The sequence below is a fragment of the Argiope bruennichi genome, chromosome 11, assembly GCF_947563725.1.
Source record: "Argiope bruennichi chromosome 11, qqArgBrue1.1, whole genome shotgun sequence".
NCBI lineage: Eukaryota > Metazoa > Arthropoda > Arachnida > Araneae > Araneidae > Argiope > Argiope bruennichi.
In genome coordinates this window covers 53,986,488-54,008,094 of record NC_079161.1, presented here as the reverse complement: position 1 = coordinate 54,008,094, position 21,607 = coordinate 53,986,488, and the positions used below count along the sequence as shown (strand labels likewise).

At 25.6% G+C, this 21,607-nt stretch overlaps 1 protein-coding gene across 3 annotated transcripts; it reads right to left on the bottom strand.

Moving 5' to 3' along the window:
• Positions 1-228: 228 nt before the first annotated feature.
• Positions 229-16,860, bottom strand: LOC129957391 (V-type proton ATPase subunit C-like). 3 transcript variants are annotated; one of them, XM_056069690.1, is made up of 12 exons: positions 16,758-16,860; positions 15,429-15,556; positions 14,950-15,017; positions 13,366-13,451; positions 12,889-12,983; positions 12,683-12,774; positions 11,154-11,321; positions 10,977-11,069; positions 9,127-9,220; positions 6,473-6,570; positions 4,865-4,991; positions 229-1,248 (listed from the first exon to the last, which is right to left on the bottom strand). In XM_056069690.1, the coding sequence occupies exons 2-12, from the start codon at positions 15,543-15,545 to the stop codon at positions 1,156-1,158; spliced, it is 1,131 nt and encodes a 376-aa protein (XP_055925665.1). In that variant the 5' UTR covers positions 15,546-15,556; positions 16,758-16,860; the 3' UTR covers positions 229-1,155. The 3 variants fall into 3 exon arrangements, with proteins under 3 accessions (XP_055925665.1, XP_055925666.1, XP_055925668.1); XM_056069691.1 differs by having other exon boundaries at positions 16,701-16,787; XM_056069693.1 differs by having other exon boundaries at positions 16,730-16,758.
• Positions 16,861-21,607: the final 4,747 nt, after the last annotated feature.

Here is a 21,607-nt window from a genome sequence, read left to right as displayed (position 1 = left end):
GAAAATAATAGCAAAACCTTTAAATGTGTATAAATACTAATTAATTTGAGAACATCTATGAAATACATGAAAATATAGATAAAATGCTCCAAAACATATTTTAAAATAAATATTTGAAACTTAACAATAATGATGTACAATCAATTTTAAAATGAAATTAAATTATTTACAATAGTAATTAATTTTGTTTTTACATAAATATTTAAAATTATTGCATTTTCAATGATAAAAAGGCTATATTAAAAATTTTACAATTTCCAAATAATAAGATATAACTAACAATTAATATTCATGTTATTATGTTTTTATATACTAATGATACTGATTATAAAAACATATCTTTACGGATAACTACAGCTGATATTTGAAGCATGTTAAAAGGTGTTGCAAAATGAATAAATAATTTAGAAGAAACAAGATTATTTAATAGAATCATGTTGAAAAAGAGCACAGCATATCAAAACAGTATACTATTGTAGTAAATATCACATTTAAATATATGCATGTGATTGATTTCAAATTGACAAATACAATTTATAAAATTTGAAAATGATGGTAGGAAAATAATTCAAATAAAGTATTGTTTTGTGCATTGATCAGCTTTTATATGCAAAGAATTTAATTTCGAATGAATATTTTTTAAAATTACTTTCAGTAATTCTTCAGACATGATTATAAACAAGAGATTAGATCACATACGGACACTAAATATAACGACTAGACTGAATAAAATAATAGCATTAGATGACATTTCATATCTATAATATATGCACCCATTATGACACAGATAGAGATTTCTTAATATTTTGAGTACTTTAAATGATATATACTTTGAAAAAATATTTCAAAAGAAAAATAAAGTACCATTTGTTCGCTATAAGGAAAAAAATAAAACATAAGGCTTTATGTAAATACAAAAAATCAGTTCTTTCATTGAATTCTGACCAGATTTTTAAAAAAATAATGTATTTATGTAACAGATGAATCTACACTAGAAATGAAATTATACACTTACATCCACCTACTCTGTTTTCTGACTTGATTAAACCTTAATCACAAATCCGTATAAATAGGAATGTTTATATTCTTACCTCAATCTGATACAACTAGATTCTATATATTTTTTAAGTATTCAAACAACAATATTCTAACAATTTAAGCCTTTTCACACATATCAACATTTATTTTAAAATAGACATATGGGTAATATTCCTCAACTCCGAAAGATGCTAAACCACCAGGAACATCCTGTAAATAGAAATGAAGAAAGATATAAGATATTTTATAATTTCACAATATGATTTTTAAAGGGACAATAGACTTTAAAATAAGCAAAAATGGATGAAAAAATGAAATTTTATTTTTATCATTTCATCACCAAAATATATGTTTCCATACAACTAAATAATGTTATAAAATGTATTGTTCAGTAAAATAAATATCTGAAAACATATTATCTGAAGGACCTAAAGGAAAAAAGTACATCTTAATGACTTTTCTCATGATGATATTGTAATTTGAGTTAGATATTTTTGAAATGTTCCAGTGTATTAATTTTTACAGAAATTAAATAGAATTGATAATAAAGATTTCTGTTTAACATTATAAGAAAACAAGGTATGCATTTTATATTTCAAGTTTTCTTTTTTAGATAGTTAAAAGTCAATTTTAGTACAGAAAAACATAAAATTACAATGAAAATTCAGTATGTCTATATAAAAATATTTCTAAAAAATTAGAATTTAATTGGAATTAAAAAATCACATACAGTTTTGCTTTAAATAAATTTATATTGGGTAGAAAGGGAAAAATTATAGAACAAATTAAAAGTTAAATTACCTCAAATATTTTGAATTTTTAAAAAAATTATACATTTTTTAATTGAAAAAATAATATTTTGCCCAAGAAAGTTTTAAAAAGAAATTTGACATATTTATATTTATATACATATGCATAAAAAATATCATAACTTTAAGTGAATAGTTTGCAAAGTCTATTAGAGTCCACTGTCTCCTTATAGAGCCTATTCAAGCTCATGCAATACACATTAATTCATCAAAAATAATTTTATTTTAAAACTATTTCATGACTTTTATTTGCTACTTGTAAGGTTAAGTCATAACATGGTTTAAGACAATGTGCAAACTGATTTTACTGCTTTAAGCAGTGACATACAACATGACAAGAATGTACTTCATTATATTATTTTAATAAAAACATGATTTTTCTTTCTTTTTTGTTTAAAGACTCAAGTACCAAAAAAAAACAAAAAAAAACACCTGATATATCTATCTAAAGCTTGATAGATTTAGCACGGGAAAAAGGATCGCAGGAGTAAGGTAAAGCACAGATCACACAAGCTTCTGGAAATTTATAGTAGATAATACACATTGTATTTCTGACAGAATATTTTACAATCTGCATGTATATTGAAGTGCTCGATTTTTTTATTTTGTTAAAAAAAGCGGAACATAACATACCAAATATATGTTATAAGATTCAACTTAATTAGTTGGAGTTTTATGATACAATACCCAAAACTGGGTAGGTTATATATCTAATATATGATAAGATCTAAAAGTTTCAAGTTCAAGGACTTGAGCAGTAAAGATTACATTCCAAACTCAAATAAATGCTACATAATGTAACTGCAATGATAGATTTCAACAATTGTGTGAAAATGCACTGTATTGTTGAATAGGCCATAGCCATCAGCATAAATGCAGGACATGAACAGTACATGTGTGAATCAATAATCAATAACGATGTACACATGCTGTTGATTAGTCACATGCGTTCTGTTGATACACCTGGAATTCCAATGATTTCCAAATAAATAAATTCCCTCCACCCACACCAACTAGCATAGTCCTTGCTGATAAGCAGTATTCACAGGGTATGGTGTAATTGATGAATCTTTCAGTTGGTCCATTATAACTGAATTGCAATATATAATTATATATTGCAATTCATATATATTATAATTATATTGCAATATATAATTATAATTATATTGCAATATATAATTATAATTATATGAATTGCAATATATAATATTCAGTTAGTCCATTATTGCAAATCATATTGCAGATATGATTTGCAATATGATGCTGTTTCCAGTAATGAATAGTCAATGTCAGGGTAGCCATTACAGTTGACCATTGATTTTTAAAACTCATGCTCTAATGCTTCATTAGTCTTTAACAAAGTTACTTGTGAAAATGTCAAATAATTCATGATGATCAAATGTGATCACATTCACAGAATATTTTTCTACTGCCAAACTAATATCATAAATTAAACATTTTGATAGAATTCTAGCACTCATATTATACACTTGCAATTGGCTTTCATGAACTAACTTCATCACCACATTTGACTTGATATAGCCTAGGATTTCCCGAAATATGGGACCATGGAATATATATATTATTTAGTTTGCAAGTCACTTTTGGATGACCCATGTCAATTTGAATGTATATTTTTCACTTATAATTTTATTGTTATCTAACCACATATTAAAAATATTTTTTGTAAAATTATATTTAATAATAAATGCTGTTTTGAAACTAAAAACTTTAAAAATACTATAAACTTTCTTTTTTTAAAGTAAAAAATCTCATTAAAATAATGTGCCATTTGTGATAAAAAAAATTCCATGTGCAAAGGATGACGTGGGTCATTACAAATTTAATTTCTGAATTTCTGTTTGCAAGGTTTAAAAATTTGAGAAATTATGCAATATCTTATCTCATGAAAGTCAAAACTCGCAGATTAATATTCCTTGTTATTTTCATGCTGTAAACAGCTGTGATAATTTTCAGTAATGTTTATTATAAACATTACTGGATAATGTAAACATTTTATGCTCATAGATATGCTGTAAAACATTGTATTCTCATAGATATGCTGTAAAACATTGTATGCTCATAGATATACTGCTATTTGTTAATATTTTTATCTTTGGGAAAATAATGGTTTTACCTTTTCTAATGAATGTAAACAATATTTTATATACAATGATATCTGATACAATGATATCTATATAATACAATGATATCTGAATATGTTAATATATTTTTTTAAACTCTGAAATAAAAATGATAAAAACATTAACAATTAACAAAAAGCAATATGAGGTACCACTAACATGGATTTTTTTTCTCCTTGCAATAGCTTTAAAAAATTTTTTTTTTCATCTTGTCTTATTTATTATTCAAAATGCAGCATTCATTAAGAAAAAAATAATATGAGGTATCAATAATTTGGAAACATGTTTTCTACAAATTCAAAATTATTTATTTTAATATACATTTAACTAATTACCTTTTAAGGTGCTAAATAAGCAAAATGCAAAACAAGTAAAAAAAAAAAAAAAAAAAAAAAAATGCAAATCTTTTATTTAAACTATGCCAACACTTATTGAAATTTAATTTAAGAAACATTTCTCAGACTGATAATAATAAGGAGTTCAACAATAAAATATTTTTAATCTTTAACTGTTAAGTTAAAAGGGTTCTTAATAAAAGGATTCTTTAGGAAGAATTACACAGGTATTATTTTCCTTTCTCAAAATCTTTAGAGCTAAAAAAATCTCTTTTGATTGCATGTGGAGTTATATATTTCAAAGCTCTCTCATTGGCAATAAAGATATTCACTAGAAAAACAGAATTACAGTGGGATAGGGAAATGAACCTATCAATAAAAGAAGCCATACATATAATTAAATAGGAGAAATGAAACAGCAGCATATTCCACCGACAAGAAATGGGGGGGGGGGAATTGATTTGTTCCAACTGTAAGGGAGGGGGGGGGGGAAATCAAGAGCTGTATTTTTTAAATCTTTTAACTAATTAATACTTACATCTATAGATCCAGCAGCTAAACTGCTATCTAAATGGCTGTACAATTTATTTAATACCTCTCTGAGTTTCTTTGTGTTTTTAGCTGGTTGTAGCAACATAGCTTGGAAATTAACTGGAAGTCCATATCTGAAAAGGAAATATATTATCATATTTTCACAAAGATGCAAATGAAAAATTTGAGCCAAAATTAATGACACAAGTTGTCATAAACATTAACACTAAATATAAATTAACAATTTATAGAAGAGTAATACAATGGCATTAATTAAAAGTGATTTTATAATGAGAACATAGCAAAAATTTTAAATTGGATTTCAGCTTATTATTGAGTTAACATTCATGGCAAATTAATTTTTAACCTTTGTATGTAGAGTTGAATTTCAAAATTATTTTCATAAAAGCCCATAATGAGCAGTGATGAGTTTGCCATTGAAAACTCCACACTTTCATTTCCATTTTGATCAAATTTATTGAAAAATATTAGATTTGTAACAATATTTTGTTTGAAAATTTAGCTATACAAATGGTAGAACATAACTTACAGTTTAAAACTGATACTTTATAGTTTGCAGTTAATTAAATACAAGTAGAAATGTAAAAAAAAAAACAAAAAAAAAAAACATTAAAATTTCATAATCCACAATTAAAATCAATACTCCTTATAGATATTAGAATCAACAGTATTATAGATATTAAAATAATAGATAATAAATCTTGTTTTTTGGCAAGAAACATTTTCAACTTTTTACACATACACTGTACAATTAACATCCAATATGTTATTTATAGGATAATTATATTTTACTCTAGTGGCAAAACTGAGCCCATTTTACAATTTCTTTTAAAAAAAATCAATAGGTTTTTTTCATTTCTTAAACAATTTTCAATCATGCTATACCATCTCAAAATCCTATTTTGAAGTCAAAATGTGAGCATATTGGTTTTTTTGTTTTACTTTATTTTTTGGGGTAATTGAATGAATTCAAAAGTAATCTTTATTTTTTGATATTTTAATATGTTTTAAAAATATTTTTAATGTTTATCTACGGAAAAAGTTTTTAAAATAACCGTAGTTAGTTTTTTAAAAAGGACTTTCTACTGATTTTTTGATAATATTCCCAAAAAAGCTTTTAGAACTGTTATTTTACTTTCTCTTAGTTTTGACATTTTGATTGACGAATGACTAAATTTGAAAGAAACTAATGCAATCTAACACAAATTTATGCTTTAAATTTAGTTGCTCTTAAGTCAGCTAATAATAGATATATGAAAAGGATAGAAAATTCACTATTGTTTAGATTTTTCATTAATGGATGTTATACAACAGTTAACTTTGTTGCAATTTTATTTAAAATTAAAGGTAATCAAGAGCATTTTTAATATATTCTTTAATTATATTCTTGACTTAATTTACACATGACAAATATATGTTTAACAATGTTTTGAACAAAATCATATATTGTACAAATCGGATATTTTTTTTTATAAAAAAAGAAAAACTTTTATGGAAATTAATTTGATTCCTTCATTCCTTTGCAAACATCTCCATTTAGTTTATTCTTTTTTTTTTTTTTTTTTTTAAAAGAATGTCTAGAATGAAACAATACCTCAGTACAGACTCCACAAAAACCCTTAAAGCTTTTACATGGATGAAAGCAACAAAGCATTCACTAAAGTTTATCTTCAACCATCGGAATAGCACACTCTAAAAATGAAAATCCATAAATTAAAAAATTATTTTGTACAAAGAATAAAATAATTCAGTTTTAAACGGCAAGAAAAGTATTTGATAATCTTTATCGGATTTAAATGGGATAAAAATAATTATTTATTTTGGTGGAAAAATCTAACATTATCTAGCCTTTTTTCTTTAGGATAAGGATAAATGATGATAATGGAAGGAGTGATAAATAATATTTGATATAAAGAATTTCTGAAAAAACAAAAACAATAATGTCTGATATCACTTTACATCATTAAGTATTTAATTCTTGTATTTGATTAAAATTGCATTATTTATTTATTTTTTAAATTTTCCAATTATTTTGATCCTACAGTTTTTAAAGTGACAAAAGTCTGCATTTGAAATGAATGAACCAAACTTTATAGAAAAATTATATCCTTGAAATATTATTTTTTCTAAGGTTATTTATGAAACCATACACATAATATGAATTATCTGCTTTTGAACCGGGGAGAAAAAAAAAAAAAAAAAAAAAAGCAGAAAATCAGTTTTGCTCTTCAGAATTATGATTACCAGCTTTAAATATGACCATATATTTGAATAATAAAGAGACAAGCATGCTATGAACACTTCAGCCACATTTACTGGAATTAATAATTAAAAATCATACAAAAAATTGATATGATTTGATATGGCACATTTCATAGAAAATTCCAAATAAATGCATTTATCATAATATCTTATTCATCAATAATTAATACTCCCCCCCCCTCTTCTTTCTTTTCAATTTAAGTCAACAGTTGAGATCACAAAGAATTTCTGTTTATAAACAGGGTCATAGAAAATTTTGCAACTGAAATAGGAAACTATGCAAAAATGTTTAAGCTTTATTCAGAGCAGATAGAGATATCTTAAAATAAAGTATAATCCATGAATATAAAATTCATTTGTTTATTTCAATCTTATGCAATTTCAAACTTCGCGACAGATTTGTACAAAGTTTTGTATAAATTTTCCTTAATACATTAAAAAGTAACTGCAATTAAAAAAAACAAACTACAACTTAAAGAAGGTGCCCTGTAGGCTGAAAGATCTAAAAAAAAATCTTTTTACCAAAATTACTGAACAAATCATGGCACACAAAATTTTTTTTATTCTAATAAAATTAAAAAACAGTTTTATAGTGACATTAATTTTATTTTCTCTGATTTTTGCACATTCAACATCCCTTATTTTTGCCATTATCAAAGTTAAGTTGCTTTCTATAAACATTTTTATGTTTACTTTTAATACATAAATAAAAATTTTATTGCATTCATGAAAAAAAAAAAAAAGCATTATATTAAACATTGTCTTATAAGAGACAGCTGCAATTTCTTCAACTGTTCAGCCTAGTATTATTTCCTTTAACTACTTTTAAGATTTTAAGTGCCCATCTAACAACCCCCCCCCCCCCACTCCACGTCTGATTGCATTATATATTTTGCCACACCAGTTTCAAGAGGTCATACTTTTTTAAATGTGTTAACAAAAATTTCTTTTATGCCTTTCATTTCCTAATTATTGACTTTTGGCCTTTCTTTAACTTTGCAATATCAAGAATTCAGGCATTTCTTTTTCTTTTTTAAGCATTTTTGCCATATCATCCCATTCTAAATCTAAGATTAGGGTTTGAATATTTGTTTATATTATAACACATTTGAATAACAAGGCTCATGAAACAGAAAGGATATAAACACAAATCACGGAACTTGCAACAAATGAAATTTATTTCTGCAAACATTAAATCAACACAACTTAAAATATTTTTTAAATATATATTTATTTAGTGATGCATTCTCATTCTTCAATACATATATTGCATTTCATTCTGTGAAAAATAGTTAATTGTAAATTTCTTGAACTTCTGATTGCTTTAATTCCTTTCACTGTAGCAGCAATTTATATGAAGATGTGTTATGTTATAATATTAAATCATAGGTATATTTAAATGCTACCTTTAACTGCTACCTAAGAAGTTTTAAGTTGCCTTTTTTTACATTGTTAAACTATTAAAATAAAATTTAATACCTTAAAAAGGCCAATCTGACCTTAGAAACTCAACATTTCTCCAATTTCTCCTGGCTAATTATATATTATTAGTCCCAAGTAATTTTTATATATCACATATATGCATCAAATTTGATAAACATAGGCAATCAATTCTATTTCCAAGTAGTTTACATAATGAATATGTAAGTGAAGCTACATAATGTGAAACCAAGAAGATAGATGAAAGGAACAATTACATTTTAATAGCACTATTATGTTAAGAGACTGGTCTCCATTAAAAAAATTAAAAAAAAAAAAAAATGCAAAAAACAAAAGTACGATTATTAAAATAACACAGCTCTAACATGAGATGTGGATCATTAAAATAAGAGAACACTATACTCCAGCAAGATTCATTATCTTTTTATTTAACGGCACAATAAATTTCTGCAGTTTTTATGAGCAGTTAATATTCCATTAAGAACCACAATTGAAATAAGTATAAGAATTAAAATACATAAATTAAAAAAAGAAGAAAAAAAGTACCAATTGTCTGCTTTTGTCCATTTTCAATTTAGCATGATGGCTCTTACCAGCAGCCAACTGTTCTTCAGAATATGTGAAATCTCGAACAACGAACCTTGAAAGAAATAATTAAATCACAATGAATTGTTTATGAAGAAATTACTTTAAACCTGTAAACATAATAAAAATATTAGATAGGATACAGAAGTGTTTTTGATTATTTTCTAAATAGTTTGCAATCAAGTTGAAGGTTTTCGAGTCTGTAAACCTCAAATCTTACTTTTTAAGAATTTATTTCACAATTACTGTTAAAAAAAGTCACATTTTATATTATGAATTATTACACATTTATTGATTGCTTGTAAACTAACAATGCATATCTAAATTTCTTCATAGCTGAATTATTCAAAGAACAGAACACAGTTTCTATTTCAAGACAACCTTTACATGTATTGAAAATTATACGAATAAACAGAAAATATTTCTTAATAGATAACATCAGAATCAAGGTTATTTATATCTCAATGTTCCAATAAACAGATGTTTCTCAACTAATAAACAAAGACGCCATTTTTAAAGGAACATATACATAAAATATTACAAAGAAACATCAACAATAAATGCCATTTCTATCAAAAGAAAAAAAAAAAGCAATTTAGCAAAATACACAGATTTTGACCATAATAGGGTTTTAACCCTTCAACAGGCACAAGCCATTTACTTTCAAAATTGAAATTTTATGCAATAATTAGAGAATAGAAACTAACATATGACCAAAAAAAAAGTATTTAAAAAAAATTGTGGCTGTTGTTTATAACAGGAAAGGTAGCATATTTACCACCACCCAATACAAACAATGACATTTTAATTGACTTATTCAATAGAAAAAATATGAAATACAAATACATATGCATTTAAAAAAAACTATTAGTTATTTAGTTACTTATTATTAGTTATTTCAAAATTATTATTAGTTATTTTCAGGGTGATCAGATATTTACCATCACCTTATTAAAAAGGGTTAAATAGGCTGAAAAGCTATTATTTGCTTGCCTGCACAGAATTCAAAACAGTATCAAACAGAATAAATTAATGATGCAACAAAGTTATTTTGAAGTACATAATAATGGATGTTTTAAGTCTTGCATAAATGCGCTAGATGTTATTCTTTACTGAATACATTAAATTTTTATAAAGTAAAATTACTATGAGTTTCTAGTAATTAAATTAATTTTTTCTTGATACACAATTAAAGGCTAAACAATAAATAGCAATGTTGCTTCTTTTAAATATTAAATTCTCTAAATAAATATGTTAATTAATAAGATTCTAAATATGAGATCAGATATATAGCCCTTTTTTTTTAAATTTATGGTAAATCAACTACTAAAAAGGAATAAAACTGTTATATAGAAAATTATTTTTAAATTGGTGCAAATTCCATATTTTTTAACAAAGGAGATATCATATAATTTGAAATTAATTTAAAGTAAGCTTTTTATTTACAATAAGGTAGCATGTATTATCTTAAAAAATAGCAAAGGTTTGTTCAATTTAAAATTGGTCAGTAAAAGAATCAAAGAACAGCGATTGATTATGAAATCTTAAAAGTTTTCTCAAAGCAAGAAAAAATGAACTTGCACAGTTTTCAAAGTAAATGAAACATTTCTAACTAATATTTTCTACCTACCATATAACATTTCATACATTCTATCTTTTAAATTAATTTTAATCATATTTCTTTCTTCAGACAAGGGATTTCAGCACAGCAGTGACACAAAAAACAAGGAATTTAGAGAAATGGAACTATTAAATAATAAATATTATGACATAGAGCCAAGTAAATAATAGTAGTAATAATAAATTCTTACTTCTTTTCTCTTGCTTTGTTTTTGAATTCTTCAGCTACTTTTTTAAAAAGTGTAATATTATACAGTGTATGTTCATTGTCAGCATAAAGTTTCCTAAATGGAAAATGAGCATTTAATAACAATAATAAAAAATAATAACAGAATCAGGTTCAGAAATCATAATATTCTGCAACTTACTGGCTTGATCGAGGTACAATAAAGTCAGTAATGTTTTCATAGCTTTTTTCCCACTCTTTACATAGATTGTTCGGCACTACAACTAGGAGCGTTGTCAAATATTCAGAATCCAAAACAAAATGTTCCTTTTTAACCAAGTCACCCAATGACCTCAAGAGAAGGCTACCACTGAAATAGCATATTTTCTTATAAATATAAGTCTCTAACAGATAGATATTAGATTCTATAGTACATAAATATAAAAATTGAAAAATAAAAACAACAAATGGAACATTATTGGGATATTTCACTTATGATGAGCAAGATTCCAGGATATACTTTTCAAAAATTTCACATTTTGTTCTTACATTTTGATTTTTGTCCTTTTATGTGTTTATTGTTATATATAGGGTGTCCACTTTTAATAATGGCTCAACAACTAAACATGCTTTAAAAAAAATCAAAAAGAATTACGTCTTATGTTGTTGGTATCAATAAAATGAAAAGTATCTTTTTGTCTTTTTGAAAATACTTTTTGACCTTCATCAAATTTAAACAAACTAAGTTACACTCCTTTCAACAACTAACATTGACTCAATTACTGAGTAACACTTTTTTTTTTATCACTGCAATATCTATCTCAAGAAAGATTTGCAACAATTGCAAGACATTTCTTTGAGGCAACTCTTAACTAGTCTAAAACTTCATAAGTCAGTCAGCTTTGGTTTCAAATGAGAGGAATTTTGGTTTAACATGTTACTGTGTCAAGGATATTTTACTATATATGACTAATAGGATTGGAGGACTTTATAAAATAGAGTTTTTTGAGTCATTCAGAGCATTTTTCTAACGGGAAATATGTGTCTATCTCTAAGGGCTCAGAAATTAGGTACTGAACAATAATTCAGACATAACACAAGCTTGAATCTAAGTTGAACTTCACAAAATAATGAATTGTTTTTAATATAAACATGGAAAAATAAAATAAGAATGATTAAATGAACAATAAAATAAATAAACTTATACAAAAATGTATGGGACATTGAAAATATAATAGAATTATTCTGAAAATTAAATTATTCTCAATGATAAAATTCAATTAAAAAATGCTGAAATTAGTATTTATGCCGAAATGTGTCGTGGGTAATTATTAGAGTGGACAGTGGGTATGTAGATAAGATTTAATAGTTTAATAGTTAATTATTTAATAATCTATTAATAGCATATATATATATATATATATATATATATACACACACACACACTTCAGACTACAAATCTTTCATAAACATAGTATCAGGAAAAATTATATATTATATTACATTTTGTTTATTTAAGCAACAATAGAAATCCATGAACTTTTAGTTGAATCAAAATGATAATCTGAAAGCAAAATTTCATTTTAATTTGATGGCAAATAAATATTGAAAAAAAAAAAAAGTGGTTAAATAACAATTTAAAATTCAAGAATTACCATATTATTAAAAATAATATTCTCAAATTACAATAGTACCTATAAAAAATTAAACAAATGAAATAAAAATTCTTACGTTTGTTTACGTTCCAAATTTTGTAAGCTTGTCTTCAAGCTGTTATAAGCACTAGCTTTTTGCTTCAGATCAGCTTCAATCTGCTGTACTTGCTGTAAAATAATACATTTTAAATTTTAATATTAAATCGAAACACCCAGTAAAACAAATATCAAAGAAAATTATTAATCAGTAATTACAGCGAAACTTCATAAGCTATATATTACCTTGTTAATAATTTCAGCAATGGCAGGTAAAGGCTGCCTAGCTGGATACTTAGCCATATCCCATTGAAAGCGTGTTAAATACTGTGGAACATCAGCTGAAAACAACAATTCCAAAATAAGAATCAAATTATACTAATTAAATTCATAGGTGGAAATGAAAAAACAAGCATTACATTTAATTTGTTATTTTAGTATCCATCTTACTATCATGTTGAAATCCACAGTGATACAAAATAAAAACCATATGAATTTTGATTTTTTTTTAATACAACTATGGAAGAAAGTATATACAACTTAAAACTTCAGATCTTAATCCAGAAAATAAATAAATAAATAAAAATAAACTGATTTTGTAGATTTTTTAAAAAATTTTTATATTTTAAAAAGCATCCATTTCTTAATATTAAATCATGTATATTAAATTATCAAATGGTTAATAATAAATATACAGCCAATGCTGAAATATTAATACCTTACCATTGTTAACGTGGAGATTTTCATGTAACATTTCTTTTTGATCTTCTAAAATTTCTTCCATATAATTTACCAGTTTCCTAATGATCCTGGAATTTTATCAAGATCGCATATCAATAATACAAAGGAATTCATGCACATAAAACCCATGATATATAAATGCAAAATGCTTACTTAATGAAAAGAGTTATAATTTATTTACACAATTAATGCATAGTATTTAAATCTATTTATTATACCAAATGTCTAAATTATTTGTCTAAGTAATTGCTAATCTGTCCTTATTATTGGTGAAAGTCAGATAAAATTAATTTTCATTTTGAGAAAAGGACTGATCTTCACCTTGAAGAATTTTAACGAACAGTATCTGCAGTGTTCTGGAAAAAAAATTATAACATCTTCGAAAGTAATGAAGATTAAACTTACGCTTTCTGCATGTAAATTTTTTCCATTACTAAGTATTTATACTTTAACAGGATTGAGATTTAATGATCACGATCAACTTTACAAAGTTCTTCTATTATATCATTTATAAGATTTAACCTTCTGATTTAAAGATTAAAGAATTCTAAAGAAAAGACTGCTTGATTTTCATGTTACTTCCATGCTTTAGCATTTAAAACAAGTACAATGTGTAAAACATGAATCGATATATAAAGATATCGATATATCGATATCATATATCGATATATATATGATACAATATCAAATAAATAAAAAAAAATGCATTTGCATATAAAGATGAAAACTTATCAGGATGATTGGAGATATTTACATTGGTTTTCTTTAAACAGATATAAATAGTCAGACACAACAAATACAACCTTTTGTAAAAATCTAAAAATCAGGTACTTTTCCGTTAGCCGGGCACAAATGTCGGCAACTGTGAACCAAACACGAATTTGGTGGAATTCTACATTATTTGGCGATTTTTCGCTTGCGCCCGGCTAACGGAAAAGTACCAAAAATCATTACATCGTTACAAACAAGCTCATATTACTAAATAAGTAACTTTTAGGTATGTTAATATTTCTCTAGAGCCATCTTCAAAGTCTTTTAATTTTGTAATTTTTACTCTATTCAAAAGGGTTTAGTATTCAAATTAAATTAAAGTATCTTTTAAATTTCAAAACATTTTAAATTCTTATTTGTGTTTTCAAATTTACTTGCAGCACTGTCATAAGTCAGCAAGGAACTGTAATTTTTTTTTAAAAAAGCTGGCTGATTGATTTACAACTAACAGCATGGCAGACTCCATATTAAGAGTATTTAGATTGTATTAAAAAAAAGTAATTTATTTTTGCCATTTTATTTAAAATTATTTGAAACTTTTTTATAAACAAGATAGACACGGGTAATTCATAATGAAATTTTTCATAATTACAACTGATTAAAATACTTATAATTTAAAAAATTATAACTTATATTAAATTAAAATCAACAATAAATATCTGATTTGTAAGTTTTGGATAAAAGATGAAGAGTTGCAAACTTTATGAGATTAAGGCCCATTGTATCTACATTTAATCTAGTCCTGTTTATTAATATGAAAGAAACTCTAGGATGTAAACAACATAAATTACTTACCCTTCAACATATGTATCCAATTTAGCCAAATCATCAGTTAAACCAACCAAAGTGTCAAGGGTACCAACCTGGTAAATAAAAAAATCTTCAGAATTTTTTTTCCTTTTATGAATGATTTTTTTAAAAGGCTGAATATGAAATATAAAAAACATTACACAAGCAAGAATAGTATGGAATTATCTCAAAACGGCATTTAGTAAACATAGTGAAATTTTAATGATGAAATAATCTCAAATTGCATTTGTATCTGTTTCATATAATTTAATAAGCAAATAAATAAGTTACTTAAAACTTTTCTGAGTTGAAAATAGAATTGGTGAATCCTTTATAAATAAAAATATGCATTACAAATAATGACATGATTGCAAACACTGAATGCTTAGTCGTACAAAAATGATATAATATCAGATGAGTATATAATATCGTCGTAATATGAGTATATAATATCAGAAAAAAATAACAGAATTTTTAAATATAACCTTCAGATCTGGAATGTGAAATTTGTAGTTGACAGAGAGATTATTTGGTTTTGTAACAGCATTTAGTTTTTCCAGTGCTTGTGGGCCTGGTGCAGAGACAACCCAAAATTCTGGCATTCTGAATGAATCTAGTAAATATATATATATACATTTTAAATCATGAAACAATTTATATATCTCTAAGTTTATTAAATGATAAAAACAATACATCATATAATATTTTACAAAATATATAAAATAAAAAAATGTCATGTTTAAATATCAAGTATTATATATTTAAAATATAAGTGATGCAATAGATGATAATTAATTCTTAAATGAATACATTAGGTGGAAGGTTATTTGAAGATCAGATGTCTATGAGGAAAAACAATTAAGAATATGATTTTGTAAACAGGTTTTAGTGCTTTTCCTATTTCCTATTTTTTCATACAATAAAACTATCTTAATGTACACATAGAATTATTTTGTTTATAAAACATATTTTAACTTCTACATACTGATAGATTTTCAATATTAAATTAATATATTTTGCATATTACTTTATTATTTGCAATCTTTGGGAACAAACAAAGCCATACCTTTTAAACACTATATTAAATATTTATCAAAACAGAAAAAATTTAAATATTTTTCAACATAAAAAAAAAAAAAAACCCTGTTAAAGAATTTTTTATTGCAAGATGATAAAGCATTAGGAATACAGCATTTTTGCATTAAAATAAATATTGATATATATATATATATATATATATATATATTAACAAAATATAAAATATCTTATAATTTCTTTTTTATAGCGATTCTTGCGAATAAAAGTAATAAAGTAGTAATTCTACATTTTGCATATTACTGATATCTGAAATATGTGGGATCAAAATTATATTTCCTTCAGAAAAAAATGAAAACATGAATGTATCTCTTTATACATTTTTTTTAAAGTAGATATCAAACTATAAGGAATATGTAGAACAAATAAACCGACGAATACATGATAAAATAAGCAGCAGAAGGTGTGGCATACATAAAAACAAAGCACATATAAATTACAATAAAGTTCAATATATCATAATATTCAATTCAAAATTCAACACGATTAATACGTCCTTTAAAACCATAAAATGAGTCCAAAAAATACCCATTACTATAAAAGAACATAAAAATACTCAGTAACGATAAGAAATCCAGAATTTTTTATAATAAAAAATACAGATAAAGATTTATAAATTAAATCAATACTATCAATATGGATTATATAGTGAAATTGCTTACTAATATGATATATAAAAGTAATAAAACACCTAAAAACCTTGAAAATGTTCAAGTTACCTGCTAATCATGTGACAAAACAAATAACACACTTTCGTTTCGACTTCGATTTCACAGATGTTATTGCCAGATTTATAAACATTATTTCTAACCTCTGACTATTATGAAGGCTTAACCAACAAAAGATTCTCATGGTTTTGGTTTCATGATGACTTTGAAACATTCTAAATTAATGACAATGTTCTTCAGAATATCTCATTATAAATATCTAAGTCTTTTCATGATCCAAAATTCATTATTTTCGATATGAAAAGGAAGATTACTGCAAAAACTGGATATTTAAGGGCAGCAGATTGACAGGTCAGACAGCTTGTTATATACTTTGAATAGTAATTGTTTTTTAGAAGCTTTGAAATTTTGAGCAGCGATTATTGAGTGGAATAAGGAAATTTTTTTCATATAAAGTAAAAGTTCCTGTCCCAGAAATTTGTAAGATGATAATTAATATTGAATTTGGCATTATCGTGATTTTATATCAACATTATCAAAATTTTTTTAATGTTTTTTATTATCAAATGGGATAGAAATCTTTCAAGTTTAATGTCGGGTTTACAATCGGTCAGTTATAAGACAACAAGAAGGCAGCGTATGCGTAGAAAGGGATTGATTTATGTTTGGTACAACTTCATATGATAGATTCAAGCATTTCATGCTTGGATATAAATTGCCGTTTTGGCGTTCCTCAATTTTTCTTTTTCACTAAGTAGCGTATTAAAATGATGCATATTTACACAAAGAAACATGATAAATAAAAAAAGGTCATAATATCTAAATTTGAAAAACTGTAGAAAAGAAGAGGCAAATAAAATAAAAAAAAAGAACACAACTTCGCATCAGAATGAGCACAAAAATGTCAGAATTAATCTACTATAAGTGATCAATTATTTCACGCAAAAAAAAAAAACAAAGACAAAAAAAAAAAAAACCCCGCCAAATTCTACAAATGCATGCGCAGTAAGAGAAAATACAATACAGCGGCTTGTAGTTGTCCCGTCGGGACAATTACTTGCTATGGAACGAACAACATTTTTCAGCCTTTTTACGCATACGCTGCCTACTTGCCGTCTTATAACAGGCCGAGTGTAAACCCAGCATAAGGCTGATAATATCTACAACAGAAGAAAATATTTAAAAAATCACTATTAACCTAAAAGCAGTTATATTTCTAATTGCCATGTTTCCAATGCAATTTGAAATTTTAATTTTTAGTATATCAATTAAATAAATTAATTAAAATTAAATTAGTTAAAATTAATTGGAATTTGAAGATAAGGATTTCGGGCCGAAAGATCCCTCACTTTGTCTAATTTATATTTAACTATAAACACAAAAGAGGAAAGGAACTCTTTCCATCTAAACCAAGCTTTCACATTATGCCAAATATTTATTAAAAGGCGACTAGTTCACCTACAATATTGGCTTTTTAGGCTGTTTAATCATTAATAAATTGTGCGTTTTTTTAAAAAAACATTCACCTTATTATTTATTCACCAAAAGTATGAAATGAATTGAGTCAATATGCTACAAATTACTTAGATCTCAAATCAAAAAGTATATACTGTAAAATAAAAGCTGAAGTAACATTCTAACTTCGGAGTTCATGTCCAAAAAATTTAATTTTTTAAAATTTTAATTTTTATGATTTAGAGATGCCAATACGGAATTCAACCATTGTGCACTGATTTTGAAATAAAATATCCATTTTTCTTGAGCAATTGGGATGTTTTAGGAAACGGGCGATTCAGTAAGTAAATCGTTAAGTTCAAAACCCAGTTCCTCCAAACATACTGTTCGTTTCACTATTCTGAGACTACTATTTTTCGACGATTCTATCTCATTAAGGAGAGAGACGCAGAAGAACGGCACATCTCTGTAATTCTTCGCCATACTTTGACCTTGATTTCCGCCACTATTAAATACTTTTTCATTCAATTTTTTTTTCAACGAGTGTGTCGTTACTGACAGCATTATTTTATTTTAATTCAAAATTGCGTACTGATTGTTTATATTGCTACTTTAAGTGCTGTTTCAAATTCTGCTAATAATTTCATGTAATATATTTATAATAATAAGCATTTTTAAGTAAGAGCATCTTTATTAATAATATTTTTAAACATACCAATTAAAATTAATATTTATAGTATTCTTAAGACGTTTCATATTTACAGCAACTCCATAAATGAAAAAAAATATATTCTAAATAGAGTAAACTCTGGATTATCTCAAAGTATTGTCAAAAAACTCAATAGCATATATGGAAATAAGCATTTTAACATAAAAAATCATTATTATCTTCTAAAAAAGTAAGTTATCAAATTTAATCTTATCATTTATTCATAATAATTTGATGCTTATGGCCCTTACAGTAAATAAAAAGTGCTCTAAAATATTTTATTGTGAATTAGTATCTTTTCCTATAGTATTGCAAATTATCTGCAATATTTATACCTCATAAGTCAGCGAATAATCCGAATTTACTTTTTGTTAAATGTAAACACCTACTCCTTTCGTCTTTCCTTTCACCCCTATTTTGACAAAGTAAATCCATCCTGACGCATGCGCAAATGAGTGGAAGATTTTAGAATCTGTTGGCAAACAATATGTTTCTTCCAGATTTGTGCATTTAGTATACAGTAAATCTGCCTTCGGGGATTTTGTATTTTCTTTTCGATTAGGAGAACGGAAAGTCTTAATCACTTGACTGCTGCTCACAATGACGACGCCCTTTCCCAAATTGGGTTTGTATTGTTTCTAAATGAAACATCATTCTGAAGAAAATATACAGGGTTTATTTGTAAATTCAAATCAGCATATCGTACAGACTAGTATGTAACATGCTCATATAATAAGACTATATTGAATTTATTGAGAAAAGTTATAACCCCCCCCTACTGGGAAAATAGGGAAATTAAAAAAAAATAACTGAAAAATATAAAGAATATTGGCCAAAAAGTCTAATTAGGAAAATGTGTGCTATACCATAATAAAACGCAAGAAAAAGTTTCATGAAGTTATATGTAAAATTTGCAAAGATGTTTAAAATTAAAATAATAAACTTTTTGTGTCTTGTAAAAGCGCTCGTCCTAAAATTGAAAAATGTATTCTCTGATATTTTCATATAGTTTTTCAAGATTAAGAAGGGTGAAGTGAAATGTAAGAACGAAGAAAGTAAACAAAAATAATAATAATAAAAAATCTGAAAAACGAACCATAAATTTAATCGCAAATATTTCATCAAATTTTACAGATAATTCCATGAAACTTTCTTCTATGTTTCTATTATGGTATAGCGTACATTTTTCTAATTGGACTTTTTAGTCTATCTTTTTCATTTTTACTTTCTCTTATATGTACAGAGAATATATAGTAATTAAATTCGAATTTAAAGTTTTGACGAATCTCCACGTTTTAGATCTCCCTGAATTCGAAAATACAATTTTGGGAAATAGTCGTCTTTTAGTTTGTGACAAAGATAACTAAAAAAAGCTTTGAGTTAGAGGGTGGAAATTTGGTAAATGGGTTTTACACCAAATTTGCAGATTTCTATCAAATTTTGAGAAAAATCTATTCAGAAGTCTATGTGCTCGGCTGTTCGGATATGTTAACCCGATAATTAGAAAATGAAAAAGCTAGATACATAAGATTCGGTACACAGATTTATCACAGATAGTGTAGACACATGTCGAAATTTGAGACAAAACTTACAAAGGATTGAGTGTCTGCCAGTCTGTACTTTCAGAAACATGTAAACGCGATAATTCTGAAACGCAGGGATTTAAATATATCAAATTTTGGTCTCTGATTTTGTGACTACAAGTGCAGTTTTGTGTCAAATCTTTGTTTCAATCTATTGAGAAAAGCGTGCCTAAAGTGCAAATTCGATCTTGGTTACTATTGACCAAGCTAAGATTAATCGCCAAAGCCTCCAACAAGAAACACACGATAAATTTAATAAAAATGTTAAGTTCACGCCAAAAGTTAATATTTCTTAACTGTTGTAAGTCAATGTTATGGAAGGCGTTCTCCGGCATGTCAAGTTTAATAAAGAATATGCGAGAAAGTTTTGGGGAGACCAGATCCACTTATTTGAGTTATTTTTGTAATTTCCTTATTATGCTGATTCGCTAGAAGATCTATAACATGCCTGAATAAATTTAGAATAATCACTTTATTTTAAGTATATGTTACTTCTTTGACTATAAGAGAAGCTATTTTGAGTTTAAAAAGCTTAAAGGAACTGTACGATTGAAGTCTAGAAGCCAATATATGTTATATTTTTAATGAGTTGTTTGGTGAAAGTAAGAAGGCTCATTTTCAAAAAATAAACCTTCGTCACAACTTCAATGATTTTTCACTAAAAAAAAAAAATTCATTGTAATTTTAGATATAAGTGAGTAAAATAATTAATCCATTTTTTTAATAGCAATGTCAGGAAGAAATTATTTTATACTAGAAAGGAAAAGTACAAAATATTTCGTAAGGTGGAAACAGATATTTCTAAATTTTTATGAACATCTTCTTAAAATAAGGACTAATGAATGTACGTGTATGCATGTGGTGATTCTCTGTAGGTTAAATCGCATGGCCGAACTATTTTATGAAATCTTAATTAAAATTTCTTGCCATATTTTCCAAAAATGTACAGCATAAAAATGAATTTCACATTATTTTAAAATCAAAAAAGTATTTTTTTCGATGATTTCTATTATTTTTCTATTATTATTATTATTTCTACATATTTTTTACTTAGTTGAAAAAAATGGAATATAATATTTTAAACCGATTTTTAAACATATTTTATGCATGTTTTGCAAAATTTATTTCACACATTGAAAGAGAAGAATGTAATG

What these genes read in the sequence shown, in the direction of transcription:
- LOC129957391 (XM_056069690.1), bottom strand. Translation starts at nt 15,545, where the DNA reads ATGCCAGAATTTTGGGTTGTCTCTGCACCAGGCCCACAAGCACTGGAA. An exon ending in TTGCTGAAATTATTAACAAG is followed by an intron (nt 12,775 to 12,888) that starts GTAATATATAGC and finishes ATTATTTTACAG; the next exon opens with CAAGTACAGCAGATTGAAGC. An exon ending in TGGACAAAAGCAGACAATTG is followed by an intron (nt 6,571 to 9,126) that starts GTACTTTTTTTC and finishes TTTCATTTTTAG; the next exon opens with AGTGTGCTATTCCGATGGTT.